Source organism: Exophiala mesophila (genome assembly GCF_000836275.1).
Source record: "Exophiala mesophila strain CBS 40295 unplaced genomic scaffold supercont1.3, whole genome shotgun sequence".
NCBI lineage: Eukaryota > Fungi > Ascomycota > Eurotiomycetes > Chaetothyriales > Herpotrichiellaceae > Exophiala > Exophiala mesophila.
The window spans coordinates 3,224,709-3,245,700 of NW_015622506.1; the positions used below are offsets into that span (position 1 = coordinate 3,224,709).

Genomic DNA, 20,992 nt, shown 5'->3' on the forward strand with positions numbered 1-20,992 from the left:
CATGGGGATCAGGTGTACTCATGGACTGAGAAACATAAGGATCGAAGAAACATAAGGATCGCAGGAGACAATGTGTTCCTGCTTCCTTTCAACGCCGCGAGTTACGGGGCCAGTAATGTATTCATTAACGTTGATCGCGGTACAGGAAGACCAGGCCATTACTACCAAGGCAGTTCATTTCCCTCTCGGTGCCAAAACCTCCCAGTATCCTCGATCTGTTTGCTCTTGAGAACATTCCACAGTTTAGTGGCAGCCTCTTCCGGCCCCACCGCCTCCTTCATGTTCCATACATCCGCATCTAGACCAGTCTTGGTGAAGCCAGGATGCAACATACTGACCACAATATTCTGATCCTTCAACTCGACCGACATGTTCTTGAAGAAGCTGTTGACTGCAGTTTTGGATGCTCGGTAGGCATACAGTCCTCCAGAAGTATTGTCAGCGATGGAGCCGACACGTGAAGACACCACTGCGATATGACGAGGTCCAGAGGCGTGCATGATATTAGGCAAGAGGGCTTGAGTCAGGAAGAAAGGACCAAAAGTATTGATGGTGAATGCAGTGTTGACCATGTCGAGCGTTAGGCCATTCAAAGTGTCGGAGGCCTTGTTGGGCATGACACCTGTTTGATGGTTAGGATTCGAGGGTAGTAGAGAAGAATAATCCAAAGTGGCATACCGGCAACGTTCAATAAGACGTTGAGCTTTGTATCTCCAAAGGCTAGTTTGAATTCTTGGATTGACTCGATTGATGCGACATCGAGGCGGCCAACTTGACAATTGGGACCTGAAAGGCTGAAGAGTGTTTCACCGGCGTTGACATCAACGGCGTAGACAAAGTAGCCCTAATGGAGGCAAGGATCAGGTCGTTAACAGGCGGGAGCCATACATCGGGCTAGTCCAGCCAGACTCCATCCGTCAGGTTTCTGGCCACTTACCTCTTTCAGCAAGACCTTTGCAAATTCATGGCCAATGCCTGAATTGCAACCTGTGACCACTATATTGGGATGGAATTGTCAATGAGAATACGAGGATGCAAATGGCGGGGCCTGTAAGGTAGGTCTGCCAGACAACGCGACGACATACCTGCTGTCAGCATATTGTAGACTTGACGTCTCACAGTCTCTGAGATATGTTTGTTTCACTGATACGGGGACTTGCTCAAGTGAATGGAATAAACTCAACGACGATGTGAGAGAGTGTGTACATGTTCCATGGAATGGTCAACGTGAACACCTCCTCTCTTTCTCTTTCTCTCTTGTCACATGGCTCGAATGAGTTTGTCATTGGGTCTGGACCTTGAAATGGCTGAAAGCCGACTGGTCAAGGTTTACAACATCCAATTACCTAAGGGAATGAGTGAGATGTGCTGAGGGGTTAGAGGAGCTGGAGGCGGAGGTGGAGATGGAGATGGAGATGAAGTAAAGGAATGATTAATGACGGTGTAAATGCAGATCGATTGTAGCCTTGCATGGACTACTTAAGTAGCTTGACGACCTATCCAGGTACCTAATTTGTAGGCACTTCCAGGCACTTCCAAGCATGTTCATGCACCCCGCATTCAGGTTTCTTAACTAAAATTAGCTAAGAGGACTTTCTCCAGATCCCCATCTGACACATCTCGTATAACATTATTCTTCTCGGGGCTGCTTGTATCGTGCAATCATCTCTTGGATGATCTGTTTTTGCTCCTGCCACGCATACGTTCGGCTTTTGAGTATTCTGTACCATAAATCAGCATCATCACCAGAACGGTGACCCCAAGCCGCTGCTCGGAGACGAAGTCCAACTAGTCGTGGGGATGTAGGCGTGATGTCGTTTGTGTACGTCTTTCCACCACCTCCATATCCGCGAAGGGGGGCACCGTCGTTGATGTAGATTGCTTCACCCTTTTCACCTGCCATGTCTTCTCCGCGTTGACTGTCAGGAAAGACTTCGGTGGTGACATAGTCGTAGAGGGATTTGACTTGCTCAAGAAATTCGGGTCCATGTTGGAAGCCCACGCCAGGCACAAATTGGTCTTGGAATTGATCAAACCATTTGGTGGGGAAATCGGTGTGGACAGACTTGGAGAATGGTACTGAGCTGGCATGTTTGACATCAGTGGGTTCATTGTCGTTTTTGGCTTGGATCTTGTCGCCATGTGCCTCAGTGACATCTTTCGTGCCATACGTGGACTTAGAGATGTCGTCGGCCATGATGGGCTCATTTGTGTTTCTCAGATCGATGAGGTCAGAGTCGGCGTTGTCGACTTCAGTCTTGATCTTCTTGCTACCAGTTGGAAGTTTGAATTCAACTTCATCCGTATCCAGTTTGCACAGCTTCACCAGCAGTCTCAAATCGTCAACACGTGCTTCGTCCTGAGTGATGCTTGTGGCGGGTGGGACAGAGGTTTCAGAGTCATCAAAGTCATCATCAGAGTCATATTTGACCACCCGTCGCGGCGGGGAGACGCCCGTCTTGTTCTTGCTCTTGTCCTTCTCTTCCAACACTGCCATTACTCGGGCAAGGCGTCCTTCATGATAGAGGCCTGTCTTGTTCTTGTTCTTTATATCTACCGTCCGCTTCTCTTTCGGTTCTGCCAGTCTTGTTAGGATACAGGTGATGTTACCAGGTAGAGGGGGCTCACGAATGGCCCGGACGACAGCAGAGAGAGACTTTGGCTGCTCTGTCGCCGTGGCTCCAAATTCCGTCATGATCGTTGAGAGAGATTGTGGAGATGAGAATTGATAACGCGGTGTTGTAGATGAATAAGTTCAGGTTGTGAGATGGACGTGGGAGGAAGATTGGTTTGTGAGAATGATCAGTTTGTGAGGAAGATTGGTTGGTAGAAAGAGGAAAACCACAAAAGATAGCAGAAATAAATAGGCAAGCGCGGGGCATTTCAGATCAAGTTACTTAGATCAGATCTTAATAGTCACGAGCAGCTTCCAGAATCCAGAAAACAGTGAATGCTCAAGATAAAACAGTCGTTAATGTTAATGATAATGTACATGGAGGGGTGCTCCCTCACCTGCTCCCCTGCCGTCTCTGTCAACGGTGATCCATCTCTACTCCATGTTCTGTTATGTCTTCAGTTCCATCCAGTATTTCCGCTTCATTGTGATAGTCATTAGTATAGTCGTCTCCATGATCATCCTCCCCTGCCACCCTCGACCAGCGGCCCGCTCCACCCCGAGCCATGCGCGGGCTGAGTTTTAAACGTCCTCGAGAAAGATTGTTGATCTTGTCTGCAATCGCGTCCCCAATTCGCCGTAGGACATCAATAAATCTCTCATTGTGTGCAATAGATTCGTCTCGCAGAGCTGCTGCTGCATGCTCTTGTGCTTCAGCCTTGAATTGGAATTTCAGACAGTCTTTGATCGTCACAAGACCCTCCAAGCGGCCATGGTGATCCACCAAGATGACCCGAGGCCCCATCTTTTTGAATAGCTCCATGGCTGTTTCCAGAGGCAGTCTCGGATGTACTGTGATGGGCGTTCGATCGACAAAGGAGCTGAAATCGGCATTTTGAATGGCCATCGCATCAAAGGTCACGGCAGGACTAAGAGGCGCTCCTGTATCTTCCTCATCCTCAGATGAAGTCACAAAAGTACATTTGGCGTCAGAAGATAGGTTTCCCTGCTTTTTCGCTCGGTCGATAGCGTATTGGAGTTCGGTTCTCCCAATATAGCCCAGCAACACCTTGGATTCTCGATCCTCCACCACGGGAAATCCCGAATAGCTGGTGTCGCTCAGCAGCTTTTGGATGGCCTTGATTTCCATGCCTGATGCAGGAAGCAAGCTCACCATGTTCGTCATGACCCGCGATACAGGCACGCCGAAAGAGTGCTCTTCTTTGTTGTCAAGGAATGGAAAGCCGTTGAACCAGATCATCCGGTCTGCAATACCCGCACTGCTAAAGCGGTCGCCCACAGCCTTGGTCACGCCAACAACAATCATCGTGGGCAAAATATAGGTCAGAGCCCCTGTCAGTTCAAACATGATGACAGTGACAGAAATGGTCAAATGCATGATGCCACTCAAGGCTGCGCCGGCTCCCAGGAAGGCGTATGTCCCGGGGGTAATGCATGGGACATCTGGCTGACAAGAAGCAAAGAACTGTGAATCTGGAAATGTTTCATACAGCCATTGCACGATGATGCCCAGCATTCGACCAAATGAAGCCCCGATGGCCATGGAAGGCACAAAAATACCGGCTGGCACTTTGCAGCCGTACGAAATAATGACAAGAAAGACGCGCAATATGGTGGCAACCAACAGGGAGGCCACCAGAGACCAGCGATTCTTGGGCTCACACAGTCCATCATAATCATAGTCGGCCTCGCACTCACGGAACAGCTTTTCCATCATTTCTGTCATGTCGATCCGGAGGAACATGTTGGGGTAACAGAGGAGCGCCGTGGCACCTGCAAGCACAACTGCTTCAGGAATGGCAAAGTTGGACAGATACTTTTTTCTGAAGGACTGGGCCATGAGATTGTACTTGATGACAAAGGCGCCATATAATCCACCAAAGATGCCCAGGATGATGTAAAAGACGACTTCGAAGAAGTGCCAGTCTCGGTCGTACTTGACGGAAAACATGACCAGCTGTCCGGTCCGGAAAGGGTTGATCGCGCTTAACACAGCCGTGGCGACCAAAGCGCAAAAGTAGCTTCGCCAAAGCGTCTTGAGAGGGAAGTGTGTAGCCATCTCTTCGAGGGAGAAAAGCACACCGCCAATGGGACTACCAAAGGCGACTGCCACCCCAGCACCGGCGGTTGCTGTGAGAATCTCCCTGGTCTTGGAAGCGCTGTCCCTATATTTGCTGAAAAATCTTGAGATGACATTCCCCACGCACACGGCGTAGTGGACACTAGGCCCTTCCTTGCCAACCGACAAGCCTGAGGCGATAGCCAGAGGCAAACATATCGACTTGATGAGAAAGGTCCAGAAACCGAGAAATCCCTTCATGATGAAGCCAGCAATGATACATTTGATCTCGGAAATGCCTGAACCAGCAGCATAGGGCGCATAAGCCTTGACGAGAAAGGCGGAGACAAAAGCCAGCAGGACTGCAAAGATGGCGTAGATGAAATAGTTGGCGACTGTGAACGAAGTCCACCTCTTCCACTCAACGCATCCCTGTTCAGCGCCATAACAGCAAAAGCCTTCGTTGAGATACCAAGCCGTGGTGCAGTATCCCAGCTTGACGTCTGATAACCATTCCGTGATGATGTTCAGAGCGGCAGCATTCAACCCAATAACAATACCCACCAATGTGATGACGACCCAGGCTTGTGCAGCATCATATGCTTCCCAGATCTTGCGCCGCCATCCCAAGGCTCCATCCCTGGCAAAGAACTTGCTCTCTCTCCGTCTGGCGCTTCTGCGGAGTTGTTCCTGAGCAGCATCTTGGACCCAATCAATGGTGGTGAAATCTTCGTATCTCTTGATCTCGGCTATCTCTTCGGTGATTGCCTGGTCTTGCGGTGTGATGGGGGGTAGGTCGTCGCCATGCTCGATACTAGAGACGGTGGATTGGCGCCTGGAGAATCGTCGATGGCTTAAGGAGGGACGCGGAGGCGCGGACGAGGTCGAGGAGGAGACGCGCGAGGTCATAACATCGACCCGTCTATCATGGCCCGAAGGATATGTCTGGAACAGTGCTTGTGACGGTACCAGAGAGGGAATTCTGGGCTCAAGTGATGGTCGAGGGATGAGTGCCATGGATTCTCTCCAATTGTTGAAGTCGAACTCCGATCTGTCACCTTTCCCTTTTGGGACATGCCCAGAGCCTCTCTTTTATCACGACTTTGAACTCAACTTTGACATTTGTCCATCATCCTTCCTAGGCTAAGACGAAAACCTTGAAAAACGGTTGAAAAGATCTAGAAACACGAGAAACACGTCTGGAAACGCGTCCAAAGCTGAAAATCCTTACCCTGACGCCCACAGGATTCACAGAACTGGGGATTCTTCAACGCGAGTCTGCCAACAGCGCACGTGAGGACAGCTTCTCGTCTCTCAGCTCACTTTCCACCATCCCAACTTGATAAGTTCATCTCTTGGGCACGACACATATCTACATATACCAATCTTCATCGTTTCTATTACGACCGCGCGCACACAAAAGATCATATCATGCCACAGCAGAATACTCATACGGCCTCCACTGAGGCGCCTACGGGCACAACCGCACTACCCCGTATGTCATCATCCACCGCAACATGCCCCAAGACTCTCTCACTCACTTTTCCGCAGTCGCACGTGTCAAAAAGATCATCGCTCAAGATGATGACATTGCTCAATGTTCAACCACGGCAGCCTTTTCAATAGCAATTGCAACAGTGAGTCCCTGCAAGAAAAGTCCCAGATGTTTTTCCTCCTAACACCGATCTAGGAGATCTTCATTCACTACTTGACAGAGCAAGCACACAATGTTGCCAAGTCAGATCGAAAACCTCGACGGAATATTGCGTACAAGGATGTTGGTAGGTGTTGAACGATATGAATCTGCAAGAAAGTCATGAACTAACTGGCTTTTAGCGGCAGCAGTAGCGAGAATCGACAATCTTGAATTTCTATCTGATACAGTACCCAAAACAAAAACATATCGACAGTTCCGGGAGGAAAAGGCCGAAGAGGCTGCACGTGCAGCAGCCGAGGCAGCAGGGAATCCTGGGACGAGTATCGCCATCGAACCTGGAGCCATGTACAATGGCACAATAACAGATCAACCCAACGGCGCCAATGGAGTAAATGGACATGGAACGTTTACTGAGCCTACCAATGCCCACCGATCAACAAATCAACGTCCACATGGCCATCCGGACCCTATCAGAGATATTGTCATGGCGGATTAGAGATCCGGTGGTCTTTCCTGGAGATTTCAGCAGCAGCCACGTCCAAGGCAATGATACCTCTATGAATTCGGTGGTGCATTGGGAAAATGGACCTAGGACGGTCTTGGGCAATAGCACGGATGGAAGCAAAGCGACGGGCGTTGTTGGTACTTTGTTTTAGGGTGGGATTGGGAGTGGAGGTACATGCATACATATCATGGTTGACACCCAACATAAGGCATGGGGGCGACATATTGAATCAATGTAAATCACGAACTCCAGCGATGCTACCATCAATAACTGTTTCCACCATGAGTCTTTTGTATGACATTTAGTTCATTGGGAGGATCTAACCAAGTCCCAAAACGGACTAGTCCCAATCCCGAGCTTCCAACCAATCATGTTGCATGTAAAGGAGCTTTGGCTTGGCAGGAAATCGTGTTGGACTTTGCTTCCCATCCGACGATGAATTCCCAGTTACTGTTTGCTACTTGAATGAGAGCATTGCAACATCACGACATCCTGTAGTTCTGTCTACATCTGGAGCTCCCCACCACCTCTCTCGCCTCTGTCCACACATACATCCACGTTCGACGATGCGTCCCGTCCCAGCGTCTGCGGGCTCTGCCCTGCGCAGCTGGACCCGACATACTCTCCCGTCCTCCTCGTCCTCATCTTCCCGTCTCGCCGCCCCAGCTTTCACATCAAGCTCCCAGAGACGGCAACAATCTTCGGAAGCTTCAGGATCCAGCTTCCAGAGTCCTTTCGTGACCAAGGACACCACCAAGATCCCAAGCTTCAAAGCCTACCAATCCAAGAACAGCGAGGTTTCGAATCGTGTTTTCTCATATTTCCTTGCTGGATCAATGGGTCTGCTTGCCGCTGCTGGCGCAAAGGCTACTGTACAGGGTATGTCACACCGACGCTCGAGCTGCCAGTCGTGGGAAAGGGTTGGAACAAAGCTTCGGGGCGCGAATACGACAGACATATAAGCTAACCAGAGCTACCAAAACACAGATTTCCTAGTCAACATGTCCGCATCCGCCGATGTGCTGGCTCAAGCCAAGGTGGAAATCGACCTGGGTGCTATTCCCGAAGGCAAGAACGTCATCATCAAATGGCGAGGCAAGCCCGTCTTTATCCGACACCGAACTGAAGACGAGATCAAGGAAGCCGAATCCGTCAAGTATGCACACACCAGAGCAATACTCCTTCTAAATCACAACCCTTGGCTAACCACCACCTATAGAATCGAAACCCTTCGTGATCCTCAGAGCGATAGCGATCGAGTAAAGAAACCCGAATGGCTCGTCATGTTGGGTGTATGCACACATTTGGGATGTGTCCCCATTGGTGAAGCCGGTGATTTCGGCGGATGGTTCTGCCCTTGCCACGGTTCTCACTACGACATCTCTGGCCGTATACGAAAAGGACCCGCTCCTTTGAACTTGGAAATCCCAGCCTACGACTTTCCCGAGGACGACAAGTTGGTGATTGGTTAGAGAAGGACACACACAAGACAAGACAAGACAAGATGTGTGTGAGGGAATAAGAGCGACAAGAGAAAATCCAAGTTTACAGATTCCTACCATGGATTCCTCTCAGACGTCGACAATTCTCGACACCAGAAAATAAAAGATGAAGAAGAAAGATGACACTGGGTTCGCCGGTTGTGGGTTGGTGGAATCCAGGCGTGTACATACTAGAGAGGGAGAGAGCACAGAGGAGTAGTGTGGATGATGGAGACTACAATGAATGGGAACGGATATTTCCATCTACAGTCAAAGCCCTTTTTTTAAAGAATAACATTAAAACGTTCAAAAGAAGAGTATATCTTGATAGAGTTCTTGATTTCTTAACTGTACAGTCTGCACAGTCTGCGCTTGGATCGATGTGTTTGGTGGTGTGATATAATGCTATACTAGCTAGATCTAATACAATTCATAAATGAGTAATGATCATTAACATGGGTTGGGTTGGAGGGTAAATCTTCATTATTGACATGCATATTTATATTTACATGTATATATGTACGAGTATATGTATATATACTTTGGATTGTCTTACATCTAGTGTCTGTCTTACTATACAAGTTGGGATTGAAGTTCAGCATGCCAAAGCAGCCACCCCCACCCCAGTGCTTCATGCACTTTTCTACTTTTTTCTCTCTATCTAGGTCTCAACAAAACAAAGAGCAGACCCATGATAGCCATACCTCCAGCAACACCCTCCATTGCCACGGTGGTCAACTCACGCTGCGTCAACATGACATGACGGTCGTCGCTGAATCGTGCACGGATCCAATCTTCATACCACGCTAGACTCGAGGATGGTGATGTCCAGCGGGATGAGAGTGAGAGTGAGAATGGAGATGGAGATGGAGATGTAGGTTCAGGTTCAGTGGATGTGGGTTCTTGGTCAGGTGAAAATACAGTCGAGTCGAGTTCTTGACTTGTCACGCTTTCAGCTGCGGCTTCGAGTTCTGATATCGAGGGAGTAATCTTGGTGGCGGCGTCTGGTTGTGGTGATGATGTCGAATCTTGATTTAGAGAGGTCGAAGCCAAGGTCGTTGACTGACTCGGTCCATCATCCTCCGTCGCGCCAGATACAGCATCGACAATCTGCTCTGCAATCTTGTCCGCCACTGCTTCAGCCTTTTCTGTAGCCGAGAGTTGAGCAATACCTTCGGCGGTCGATTGATTGGGCTGAAGAGTCTGTCCATATCCAGAAGAAGCTTTGATGGCGGCCAACTCGGCATCTCGCTCTCTCAAAGCCACTTCGACCTTCTCCTCAAAACCCTTGACCAACCTCTTTCTGCGCCATGGCTCCACTGCAATCTGGAAGATGACAAACAACAAGACATTGATACCCATGAGTCCCCATGTGCCCCAGGTCGACATCTGTCGGATCTTGTCGCTCCAGATTTGTTCTTCATGGTATCTCGCAAGAATACTCTTAGCTAGCTTGGTCGACGCTTCCTCATACTGGGCTTCTGCATCGGCCACTTCCTTCTGTGCGACGATCTCAGCTTGCTCATTGGCGTGGTCGGAGCGATATAGGCTTGTGAATCGTTCGAGGTCAGTTGGAGACCAGGTATGTTTCCGGTGGAGCAAGTCGTTGACTTCTCTCTGCGTCGTGCTTCGAGTTGCAATTGCCTCGGAGTATCTGTCCCTGCATTCTTTGACAGATTGTCGCGAGTTTTGAACCTGTGTCTCCAAAGACTCGATTTGTTTCTTCAATGCCTCGATCCCACTGTAGCCCGTCAGGTCGTTAAGCCGCTGCGACGCAGTGAAGATGTGTGTTTGGTAATTGTCCATGAGGTGTGTGAAACGTTTGCGAAGCTCTGAATACCGTTTGGAAAGTTCCGAGGGGAGGAATCTATCGGCTGGGTCGCCATTTTGTGAAGGTGGTGTTCGTGGTGGAGGGGGAGGAACTGCGGATGCTGATGGTGCAGCACTCGAACTTGTAGACTCATGCTCCTTTGTATAGACAATGGAAGAAGACTCTGGGATGGTATGAACTATAGTTTCATCTTTAGGATCCTTCAACTTGTCGTCAGACTGTGCGGCGAGGTCTGCTCGTGCATCGAGACTTTCTTCTATTCGAGCCTTGGCTTCTTCCACTTTTCGATCGGTCTCGGACTTTTCACTACTATAATATCGAGCTTGCTGAGCGATTGACTGTCTTGGAGGACGCAATGCCGAGGACGTGCATGGCGGAACGACGTAGGAGAAAGGGCGGGAGCTGGGTATCGACAAGCGCTTCTTGTTTGCTGGATTAGCAGCTCGAAATGCGGACCACAGAGTCTGGGAAAGCCGCAGGGGAACTGGTTGCATGGTCGAGCAACGAGAGGAGGATCCAAGCCACAGATTCAAACTGTGTGCTTTGGAAATGAATCCTACCCCTGTTCTTCCTCCGGCAAATTCTTCGAGGGAGGGTTTTGACCAGAAGATGGAATTTGGCGTGGGATATACAAGCTGTGCCTTAGACGTCGTTCTCGATCGTTCCCTCGACCATCCTGCCACTCCTGCCTGCCACTTTCCCTCCGTGGCTCCTTCCCCGTCATCGGCGACTCGGCGAAGAAATTCTTGGTGACCGAAAACAGAAAGTCAACCGATCCACGGACCATGTGTTTATCCATTCCGAGCATGGCTCCTTGACCGATCAAGTACTCCGTAGTCGACGCCATCTTCGCGGGTTTCCTCATTCGGTGTCTGTCCCGCCAAAAGTTTCAGAACTACTCGCCAGGACTGATTCTCCCGGGATTTTTACATAGCGGGCAACCAGGCGACCTTTCAAGAGTGAGAGAACCACGAGCCTCACCCACCAGACCCAGTTATAAGTCTTGTCGATCCATCTTTCTACCCATCACAACCCGAAATTGGGTCCCAGGGTCAACTCAACTCACAGTTTTCAAGCCCATCCCCCTTTGCTGATCTCTCCAGCCTGTTTACTTTCTTTTTCACTTTCACGACAGGTGGCATTCATCCGTCTCACTCCGCCTTTGTTAATACAACTTATAAAATCAACTTCCAAGAAACCCTAGAGGACTAGAGATCAGATATATATCCAAAAAGGCCATCAATATATACAGCCAAAAATGCCCTTCCCCGAAACCCTCAACGCGAAACCCCGCGTCATCTTCTTCACCGACTTCGACGGCACCATCACCCTACAAGACACCAACGACTTCATCACCGACAACTATGGCATGGGCAAAGCCGAACGCCGCCAACTCTTCCACGCTGTAATCGACCAAACCGACACCTTCCGCAACACATTCCAAAAAATGCTTGATAGCTGGCACATGCCCTTCCCCGAAGTCCTCGAGATCCTCCGCCAAAACATCACGTTGGACCCGCACTTCCGCGACTTCATGGTCTGGGCACGAGCCCATCAAGTCCCCGTCATCGTGCTGAGTAGCGGCATGGTTCCCGTTCTGGAAACCCTACTCAAACACCTATTGGGCGAGGAATTGATGAGCGATATTGAAATCGTCGCTAATGAGACTCAATTACGAGCACCGGGGAACTCGCTCGATGTTGCGGATGGATGGACGATCAAGTTTCATGATGATTCGGGATTCGGACATGATAAATCACTCACGATTCGTCCTTATGCCGATGCGATTGCAAAGATGCCGTTTGAGGAAAGGCCGACTTTATTGTATGCGGGTGATGGGGTCAGTGATTTGAGTGCGGCCAGGGAGACGGATCTGTTGTTTGCGCGTGAGGGTCAGGATCTCATCACGTATTGTGAGAATGAGGGGATTCCGTTCACGACTTTCTCGACCTGGAAGAGTATCCTTGAGGAGACACAGGAGATTTACGGTGGTGAGAAGACAGTGCGCAAATTGGCGGAGGAGGGCTTGAAGAGGCATAGGACCAATTCTATCGAACACGGCTCGACTATGAGACCTACAGTCCGATAAGTCTCCTCGAAAGTCTGCCTTCAGCGGATTGGCATCGAGGACAGGCACCGAACCATGTTTCCTAGAATAGACAGACAAGGGTGATGATATAGACAGTTCTACACGCCCAAATATAGACTAGAGCCAATGGCTATGAATTATAAAGACCAAAATGAATTCAGTACTTGTTCGCTACTAATTCAAATATCACAGATGAGTCTAAATGGCAATGACTCTCAAACCTCATCTGCTCAGTATGACCTATACAACCCAAATGTGGATGCCATATAAACCTTTCGTCAAACCAGTACTATGCTGGACAATGATCCTGTGCTGAAAACCAGTCAAGACACTCAATGTGCGACATCGACGTACTCATCCAATGCTTTCCTCAATTGAGCTGCATCTCTCGGCACTAGCTTTACTCTGTAGCGCTTGGGGACACTGACCAACTGTGTTTGGTCTTCAACGCCTTTGACAGGGTGTGTTTCAAAGGCAGTCTCGCCGCCGTCGATGCCCACAACATCTTTAATCTCAAATGCGCTCAGCAAACGGAGGTAGATGGTGTACATCTCGCGATTCGCCAGGAGACTGCCTGCACACATGCGATAACCCAGTCCATAAGTGAACAATGGAGCATCAGGCTGCTCAAGCCAGCGCTCTGGACGGAATTCTTCTGGGTCGTCCCACACTTGATCATCCATGTTGCACGCCCAAGCATTCAAGAACACCACGCTGCCGGCAGGGATTGTCGCGCCGTTGTAAACAACGTCTTTGACCGTGCCACGTGGTAGGGACAGGCGAAGGACGGTGTAGTAACGGAGAAGTTCGCGAACAAGTGCGCAGATATAAGGGATGGACTGGTCGTCATTGGCGTCGCAGAGAATTTGGTCCTCTGGATATACGGCACGAATTTCTTTCAGAGCTTTAGCCTGAATTTCTGGTCGTTGGGCAAGTAGAGGCATGGACCATGCAACTAGGGTTGTTAGGGTGTCGAGGCCACCAGAGAGCATGGTCAGCGAGATGGAGGTGAGCTCTTCGGCGTTGAGTTTCGCTTCCTTGTCTAGGATAATATTGGCCTGAATGCAAGGTTTGTGTGAGCCGACAGCCATGCGGTCGTCCAGGTCTTTGTTCAGCTTCTTGAGGTATTTATCTCGACGCTGGCGCATCTCACGTGCCTTGGCACTGCCAAAGCTGAAGGGGTTGAGACGAAGTAGAGGGATATAGTCTTGAAGGTTTCCTGTTGTGGAGCGGAACTTTGAGACTTCCTCTTCGACATGAGTGATTTCACCAAAAAGTTCGTCGTTCTGAGAAGCCATGCGTGTGCCCCAGTTTAGAGTGAGGGCGAGAGAGAGCGAGAGACGTTGAATCATAGGCATGGGATCAACAGCTTTCTCACCATTTTCTCCATATAGAAGAAACTCGTTCACAAAGTCCCGAGTCTCGATATCAATATGTGGGATATAGGTTGCGACGCTCGGTTTGTTGAGAGCGCTGGCAGCACCCTTGCGTCTCCGTTTAAGACTTTCGCTGAAGGGTGAAGTGCCAATGGTGGTGCCCGCGGTTGAGCTGACCACCTTGTGGAAGGTGTAGAATTCGGGTCTCGAGGCGAGTGCCTGGGAATTAGCACCAAAGATCTCTCTTGCAGCTTTGGCCCCGTTGACCACAATCACAGGGACATTGCCCAGCATGATCTGGTATACTGGGCCATATGTCTTGGCCCACTGACGGTATTGTTCGGCGGCATTGACTCTGATCTGATGGATATTCCCGATCATGGGAAGGCCCGTGGGGCCAGAAAAGCCGGGGATACGTGCTTGTAATCGCTGGACTTCTGTGAGGAATAGATAGAGGATTGCTGATGCCGCGGCAAGAAACGCTAAGAAGGAAATGGGTGATGTCTCGGCATGGCTCCGAGCCAGTGTCAAAATCTTGTCGATCATGTTGGAGACAGATGTGGGAAGGAGAGAATGGCGGTTAAGGGTATGGAGGGAAGAGTGTCGAGTAAAGTTAAAGTCTCGATAAAAGACGACGAGGTTTTCATGGCACAGAGAGCAATGGTTATATGGCAACCGCGGGGGACGTAAGTATCCATCGCGTATCCATCGGCCCTTCCGCCTAAGATGTCAATTGTGAGGGGGAAAGTGCATTGTGGGGGAGCGAGGCAAGAGCAACCATTCCATTCCGCTCCCCACAGACGGGGCTGAGGAGCCTGGGGCGGAAAGCGGCCGCGTTGTAAAACTCAACTTCAGAAATGCATCCAAGCTAATTGGTTCATTTGCCTGGAGTTCTGAGGTGGGGGTGTTGCCGAGAGACAAAGAGAGGGAGACACAAGGATAGAGATCATAAAGAGAGGTCGTACTGGCGGTCTCATTCCAGAAACCCGAGGATGTACAAAATGTCGGCAAACTCAGCTGATACCCTGTACATGACCCTGTAGAAGCGGAAACTGACTCTTAACAGCTCTATTTTGCCCATGCCATCTCAAGCTTAGGTTCCCCATCACACCATTGTTACTCTTGGGGGAATGACTGTAGAAATTTGGTTTCTCCCATATCGTGGTCAGTCACGCCGGGAATGGCATTGTTCCAGAACAAGCTACCCATGTTAGGGTTGCACAAGTCCTTCCACAGCCCGCCCTCTCGCCGAAACTTGACACCTATTTCTGTAGTTTCTTCCGTTCCATTCACTTTGGTGCCAATGAGGAATTCTTCATCCACGGTTCCAAGAAAGATGACAATAAAGTCATCCATCCCCTTAATCCGCCAAGTTAGACCGCTTCCGCATTCTGAACAGAATGATCTAATGGCCGACTCGCTGGATTGATACTCTTTGTAAGTCGGCGACTTTGTCACATCTTCAACCAGTTGAGAAGGATGGACCATAAGATCATGTGATATCAGAGCTCCGGTGAATTTTCGACACATGGTACACTGACAAGTCGCCGACTACGTCCTTGTCAGAGCTGGGTATTTGTTTATGAGACTGAGGCCATACATACATTCGGTGGCCAGGATGCAGCGTCAGGAAACGCAATCTTGTATCTGACTGAGCCACAAAGACATCCCCCAGAGATGGATGAAGGATGAGTAGACATGTTTGTATACGTGCTGGGTTGGTTGGCTGGTTAGTTACTCAGTTGGTAGGCTGAATCAACGAGATGATGTCTTGTAAACAGGATAATAGAGATCAACAACTCAATGTCCAAGACTCTGTCCCATTTAAGGTGTTTGTTGGTCATTGTCGTTGTCGAGGGATTAGAAATTGAATGCCAAACATTGCTCAGGCATCAGCCAGTCAAGCAGGCATCAATGTTCACAGACCCACAGACCAGTTGCTTAAGCTCTTGAGCATTATGAGATTCCCACCTCCCAAGCCACAGACAAGATGTCTATACGAAGTTACATCTTGATCTGCTGGACGTGACGGTCTGTTGCCTGCGGGCGAAGCTTTCGCCAAGACCTCGAGACGTATTCGCAAAGGGAAGGAGCATCACCGAGCATCATCGAGCATTTGGACAGATGATGCTCAGAACCAATAAGGTACAGGCTGAATTTATTTCGCTTTTCGATTTCTCCTGGATCCTGCAGTTTGCTTCTTCTCGGAAGAAACTGGTTCATTTACTGACTTCTTCTCCTTGACTTCAGCTTCCTTTTTAGCCAGAGATCTCTTCACCGCCCCTTCTTTTTCCACTTGCTCAATTTGCTTTTCGCTGAACTCCCAAAGTCTCTTAGCAACTTGTTCGTTCTGGACTTCAGGTCGAAGGGGTTCAAATTCTCTGCACTCTTTGATCAACTTGCCGCCTTCACCTCGCCCATAGGCGGCCTCCATGGCGGCAAGGAGATAGCTCTGAGCACCTTGGTTGGCTGACTTGAGAATCAACCACCAGACAGGCCACGAGACAAGATAGAACAACAGTCCCCACAGAGAACCACCAGAAAGCCAGCGTCGAGTTCCTGGCGTGCGTGAAAATCCTGGGTCGACGACCAACACACGCGAGTTATTTGGCTGTCCATCTGGTCTTTTGTAGGCATCGAGGTGTTTCTGGAATGCATGGGCAAAGACCATGACAGCCAGCTTACTGCGAGCGTAAGATGTACTGCCTGATGTGGCGGCAGACTCGGTCTTTTCGAATTTCATTTGTCCGCCAATGTAACTGCTGCACGTGCTGAACAGAATCCTGACATCTCGATCCGGGGGTTGGGCCCTGAGTGCTGGTGACAAAATACTCAGGAGATGGAATGCGCTCAAGTAGTTGATCATCCACTCAGCCTCGAGTCCATCGACTGTGACCTGCCCTTTTGCAAAATATGGTGTCATCGTACTCGCACAGAGGACGATCATGTCCAGTCTTCGAGGAGGAGCATTATCCACCCATTTGGTCGCGAACACGCGGATCGAGTGGAGGGAGGAGAGGTCGACTTGTTCCGCATATATCAATTCGTTGTTCGTCACTGTACGGAGGTCTTCGATGTAATCCACGAGAAAGGGATCGGACGGGGCATGATGGGTCAGGAGTACGATTTGGGCTCCTCTGGTTGCGAGCTCTTTCACCACTTCAGCTCCAACTCCTGAAGTTCCACCCTGACTTAATGTTAGAGACCACAACGAAGTCCTCCGGTGATAAACTCACTGTCACCAAAATCACCCTCCCATGCATCACCCGCTCTGCCCGACATGACGCACCGCCAAAGTACGACTTGAGAAGGTAAATCAATGCAATGCCAACAACCACCTGAGCAGCTGTCCAGATATGTGGAATGTTGGTGATACCTCTGCCAAAACCCTCCGCCAGCAGAGGAACCGGCATTTTGGGATTTGTAACGAATGAGGTGGGATAGAAAATAAAATGGACGCGGTAGAATATTCAAGGGTTTGGACAGGAATCTTTTTGTTGCGCAGCCTGGCCATGGCCTCCCACCAAGCAATCACGTCTGGTGCGGATGTCAGGGGACAAGGGCGCGGGAGGGGCCACTCGGGCCATTGGGGGTGCCATTGGTGCCTGGAAAGCTTAAGTTAGGTAACTAACAATGACGCCACCCGCCCCTCGTCCCCAAGTATGGCTAATCATAAGCGAGGACCGTGCGCCTAAAGATATTATTTCATCAGTGACATGTCGATCCAGATATTTTCAAGCCCGCTTCAAATAATGTACAACCGATGCGATGCATATACCAGTGCTCCTTTCCTCCCGCCAGCGACGATGACCACACAACATGACCGAGACAGAAGCGATCATGGAGATGATGACGACGACGACGAATACAACGTCCCACTTTCCCAACAACGAGTTTTCGGCTCCGGCATAAGACGCAAACCCATTGATTTCGTGCCTGCTTCAGACACCAATGCTTCAATCCTCGCCTCGACAACCACAGCCGCCAAGCCTACAAATGTCGGTGCTAGATATCTGTCCATTGTAATGGGCAAAGACGAATCGTCTGTGAACAACGAGCTCGAGAACAAACAAAATGATATCAATCCGTCTGGCTCTGAACCCAGCAACAACAACAACACATGCGCCGTCTGCAACCAACCCCTCCTCACCACCCACAACTCGCAAGATAAAACCACTTTAAACGCCCATGAATCCTCCATCGCCCATCAAGTCTGTTTAGAACACTCATACCAGCCATCCAACATCGATCGAGATCGTGTCGGGGTGAAATACCTAACTGCATATGGATGGGATGTCGATGGGAGAAAAGGCCTGGGCGCATCAGCGGAAGGGATTCGATTTCCGATTAAAGTCAAAGAGAAGAATGATACGGTCGGGTTAAGGGAGTCTGTTGATCCAGATGACGATGACGAACAACAGAGCAGACGGAAGAAGAAGAAACGTCATGTCAAGAATGAACAAGAGAAAATCGTCAGACTGAATGCGAAGAAGATTCGCAAGATGGATATTGAGGCGAAAAAACGGGCTGAGAAGATACGACAGTCGTTCTATGGACCGGATCTAGAAGAATACTTGGGTCCGAATTCTTGATCTGGTCTGGACTGCTGAACATTCACCGTTCAATCACCATTGATTCACAATCACATTCTTCGATATACTGTATCCACCTCATCGAGATGCGACGGTTGGGCTACCTAGGTACCTGACTATCCCCAAGGCTGCCATACCAGACCACACCACACCGTGCCTCTTGCGGCCGGGCCACCAGACCAACTCCCAACTCCGGGCTAAGGATCAACCAAAATGCATCCGCTAGTGCTTCTTGAAGAGCCCACGATGTTTCTTCTCCTTCTTTAACTTGCCGGAGTTCTGGCTGGCAGCAGCCAATGGATCTGGTGGCGGGACGAACCCAGCCGTTGGTGGTCGAGGACCAGATGCTCCGGGTGCTCCGGTGCCCACTCCAGGACGAATACCGTTAGATGGTTGTCTGGCGCCAATGTTCATCCTCTGCATTGCATCCGTTGGTGGATTGAAAGACCCATTGGACGGTCGTCCGTTAGGAGGTGCCTGAGGTCGAGGCTGCAGGGCTTGAGGTGGAGGATCAGACATCCAAGAGGGAAGTTTGGGTGGAGGTCGATCTGCGGGGAGGTCGAGTTGTCGCCGCCCTGTACTCAGCAGACTGACCTGTCGCAGAAAGGTCTTGGGCGTGACCATGTGTGTGGTGGCAAGGAAAATCTCCTTTCCAGCCATGCGTGAAACCTCGTAGCATGCTCTGGACTCGGCATATGTGGCTCCGCCGGCAACAAATACGATGATACGTTGTCGAGGCTTGTTGGATTGAGCCCGCGTTTGTGCCCATGTGGGCTTGCCAGCATTTCTGAGTGATGTTTGCGATACGCCGGTTTGCATGTTGGGATCATTGAGATGTGGTTTGAGGGGTGGAAAGATGTGTGGATCCAAAGTCCCTTGACATTGTTCCTCGAGCATATATCGAAGCGCCGGTTCGAATCGAGAGAGACTGACTTCTTCCATGGAACTGGAAGCAGCGGCGTTCTTGGGTGCAAATAGCGGCGGCGCTGGGACAACCGTGTCCTGTAACTGTTTCTCTACCCTGACGCCCAGTGTCATGAGGTTGTAGATGGTCTCGCCATCCATTGGCGACAATTCACCGTGACATCTCAATTTCTCTATGTCGCCGCGCAATGTTCCATTTCGGTACAGAATGTATAGAGTCAATAGTCGAACTCGGTCTTCATGGACCACGCTGTCATCGTTGAGGAGTCTCACGAGTTGGTCAGCTAGATTCCTAGGCTTTCTGTTGTCTTCGTCGAGCCCTGTCGCCAGTAACTGCTCCACCGACACGACATCCAATAATTTACGCTCCGAGAACATTCTAGCACACCTTTCGGCCATATCAATGTGAAGCGAGAATGCTTCTTTGCCTTCTTGAAATTCAGGGAGGCCTGCCAGCATGTCTTTGATGGTATTGATACTTGCAGGCTGTCCGTCAGTCTCGGCGAATTGAGGATTCTTGGCCTGGAATTCCCTGAAGCGCTCACTCAACTTTACCAACAAGTCTTTCATGTGCATGTGGCGGTGAGCGACCCACAGGTTATCTCGTTCGCTGATCTCGACATCTAGCTCTTCTTGGTCGGGCTGTCCACGTCGTATCACATTTTTGTATGTGACTTTGTCCTCGTCGTCTCGAACTGGTAACAAGTCCATTGCCATTGCTTGGTATGTGAGTTCGTGGACAAATGGTGATGCCAGATCCATCGTTCGGTCCGTGATAAAGAGTACCGCTCGCGGCCGATTCGATTGAGACTGTGGGGGAAAGTTGTTGCGTTCATCGCGGGCGTACTCGTCGAGGGCATTCTGGACAAAGCTGGCTAGATGATAGCACAAAACGTCGGCCGCGTATCGCCGATGTTCTCCTGGTTTGTAGTATCTGATCAAAGGGTATTCGCCCAGTGACACACATATAGAGACGATCTTCTGGGTCAAAGTATCTAGGTGATTCTTGACCATTGCATCGCATCCTGGGTGATAGAGATAGTGAAAGCTCGAGGGGTCGCGGAAGGAGACAAGATTGGACTCTCGAGGGTAATATTCAATGTTCAGGGCCCGATTCTCAACCACCTGACGTGCGCGGGTTTCGGAGGAGAAAATGCTTTCTTCCAAGGGGCGAGGGAGTTGCGAGGTCCATATCAGGTGAGCACGGCGGTACCTCTTGCGACTGAGATCTGCCTTGAGGCATTCAACGATATGAGGGAGTGGTGAGAGGAGGTAAATGGCATCTGTATCTGATTGAGACTGCCTGCGCTCCTCTATGCGCTCGATGTTGGTAATGTTGGCATTGAGCAGTTCGTCTTCTTTGGTGACATTGTAGATCAGTCGGCGGCTCTGGTCGTCGAGGATCAGGACCTTCCAGTCCCGACCACTGGTGGCACGAAGGGTGTCGAGGATGATGCTCCTTTGAAGATCCAATATCGAGGTGCCCATGGCCGGCGTGGGCGGGTTCGAGGGTCAACGGCAGTGGTGCTCGAGTAGACTGCTGTTCACATGTTACTCTGTGGACAGGCGTGGCAATGCCAGCACGGCCAAACAACTCAGTCTGTGTCGTTTTGAGGCTGCAACAGTAAGATTCTAGTCAAATTTGAGGTGCTGTGGTGATTTTGAACTCTTCAACAAAGCATACAGTGCATTCCAGACACCGATAGAGGCAGAAGTAGAGGTTTGAGTATGAATGTCACCTCGGACTGATCGAGTTTCAAGTTGCCCCTCAACTGGTTGAGAAACACTCCGCCGTACTGCCATTAGCATAAATTTACTCCGCTGAAGTTTATGTTCCGCAGTT

The 20,992-nt window shown here is 50.0% G+C and overlaps 11 protein-coding genes across 11 annotated transcripts; 4 read left to right on the top strand and 7 right to left on the bottom strand.

Annotated features, from left to right (window-relative positions):
* Positions 1-161: 161 nt before the first annotated feature.
* Positions 162-1,426, bottom strand: PV10_04708 (uncharacterized protein; the record flags this gene model as incomplete). Its single annotated transcript, XM_016369283.1, has 4 exons — positions 1,086-1,426; positions 938-996; positions 679-844; positions 162-622 (listed from the first exon to the last, which is right to left on the bottom strand). Exons 1-4 carry the CDS (start codon positions 1,096-1,098, stop codon positions 162-164), a joined length of 699 nt encoding a protein of 232 aa, XP_016225071.1. The 5' UTR covers positions 1,099-1,426.
* Positions 1,427-2,917: 1,491 nt separating this feature from the next.
* Positions 2,918-5,711, bottom strand: PV10_04709 (uncharacterized protein; the record flags this gene model as incomplete). The annotated part of the gene is made up of 1 exon (XM_016369284.1): positions 2,918-5,711. The coding sequence occupies one exon, from the start codon at positions 5,709-5,711 to the stop codon at positions 3,033-3,035; it is 2,679 nt and encodes an 892-aa protein (XP_016225072.1). The 3' UTR covers positions 2,918-3,032.
* Positions 5,712-5,837: 126 nt separating this feature from the next.
* PV10_04710 (uncharacterized protein) lies at positions 5,838-7,110 on the top strand. The gene is made up of 4 exons (XM_016369285.1): positions 5,838-6,189; positions 6,246-6,331; positions 6,385-6,475; positions 6,531-7,110. Exons 1-4 carry the CDS (start codon positions 6,126-6,128, stop codon positions 6,845-6,847), a joined length of 558 nt encoding a protein of 185 aa, XP_016225073.1. The 5' UTR covers positions 5,838-6,125; the 3' UTR covers positions 6,848-7,110.
* A 188-nt stretch (positions 7,111-7,298) lies between these two features.
* Positions 7,299-8,752, top strand: PV10_04711 (ubiquinol-cytochrome c reductase, iron-sulfur subunit). The gene is made up of 3 exons (XM_016369286.1): positions 7,299-7,735; positions 7,844-8,012; positions 8,076-8,752. Exons 1-3 carry the CDS (start codon positions 7,423-7,425, stop codon positions 8,326-8,328), a joined length of 735 nt encoding a protein of 244 aa, XP_016225074.1. The 5' UTR covers positions 7,299-7,422; the 3' UTR covers positions 8,329-8,752.
* A 110-nt stretch (positions 8,753-8,862) lies between these two features.
* On the bottom strand, positions 8,863-10,843 carry PV10_04712 (uncharacterized protein). Its single transcript, XM_016369287.1, has one exon. The coding sequence runs from the start codon at positions 10,660-10,662 to the stop codon at positions 8,995-8,997; it is 1,668 nt and encodes a 555-aa protein (XP_016225075.1). The 5' UTR covers positions 10,663-10,843; the 3' UTR covers positions 8,863-8,994.
* Positions 10,844-11,112: 269 nt separating this feature from the next.
* PV10_04713 (uncharacterized protein) lies at positions 11,113-12,405 on the top strand. Its single transcript, XM_016369288.1, has one exon. It carries the CDS (start codon positions 11,427-11,429, stop codon positions 12,255-12,257), a length of 831 nt encoding a protein of 276 aa, XP_016225076.1. The 5' UTR covers positions 11,113-11,426; the 3' UTR covers positions 12,258-12,405.
* A 60-nt stretch (positions 12,406-12,465) lies between these two features.
* Positions 12,466-14,179, bottom strand: PV10_04714 (uncharacterized protein; the record flags this gene model as incomplete). Its single annotated transcript, XM_016369289.1, has 1 exon — positions 12,466-14,179. The coding sequence occupies one exon, from the start codon at positions 14,177-14,179 to the stop codon at positions 12,590-12,592; it is 1,590 nt and encodes a 529-aa protein (XP_016225077.1). The 3' UTR covers positions 12,466-12,589.
* Positions 14,180-14,575: 396 nt separating this feature from the next.
* Positions 14,576-15,667, bottom strand: PV10_04715 (uncharacterized protein). The gene is made up of 2 exons (XM_016369290.1): positions 15,238-15,667; positions 14,576-15,184 (listed from the first exon to the last, which is right to left on the bottom strand). Exons 1-2 carry the CDS (start codon positions 15,331-15,333, stop codon positions 14,750-14,752), a joined length of 531 nt encoding a protein of 176 aa, XP_016225078.1. The 5' UTR covers positions 15,334-15,667; the 3' UTR covers positions 14,576-14,749.
* Positions 15,649-17,082, bottom strand: PV10_04716 (uncharacterized protein). Its single transcript, XM_016369291.1, has 2 exons — positions 16,870-17,082; positions 15,649-16,820 (listed from the first exon to the last, which is right to left on the bottom strand). Exons 1-2 carry the CDS (start codon positions 17,044-17,046, stop codon positions 15,792-15,794), a joined length of 1,206 nt encoding a protein of 401 aa, XP_016225079.1. The 5' UTR covers positions 17,047-17,082; the 3' UTR covers positions 15,649-15,791.
* A 357-nt stretch (positions 17,083-17,439) lies between these two features.
* On the top strand, positions 17,440-19,269 carry PV10_04717 (uncharacterized protein; the record flags this gene model as incomplete). Its single annotated transcript, XM_016369292.1, has 1 exon — positions 17,440-19,269. One exon carries the CDS (start codon positions 17,440-17,442, stop codon positions 18,223-18,225), a length of 786 nt encoding a protein of 261 aa, XP_016225080.1. The 3' UTR covers positions 18,226-19,269.
* PV10_04718 (uncharacterized protein) lies at positions 18,142-20,858 on the bottom strand. Its single transcript, XM_016369293.1, has one exon. It carries the CDS (start codon positions 20,635-20,637, stop codon positions 18,448-18,450), a length of 2,190 nt encoding a protein of 729 aa, XP_016225081.1. The 5' UTR covers positions 20,638-20,858; the 3' UTR covers positions 18,142-18,447.
* Between the last annotated feature and the right edge of the window lie 134 nt (positions 20,859-20,992).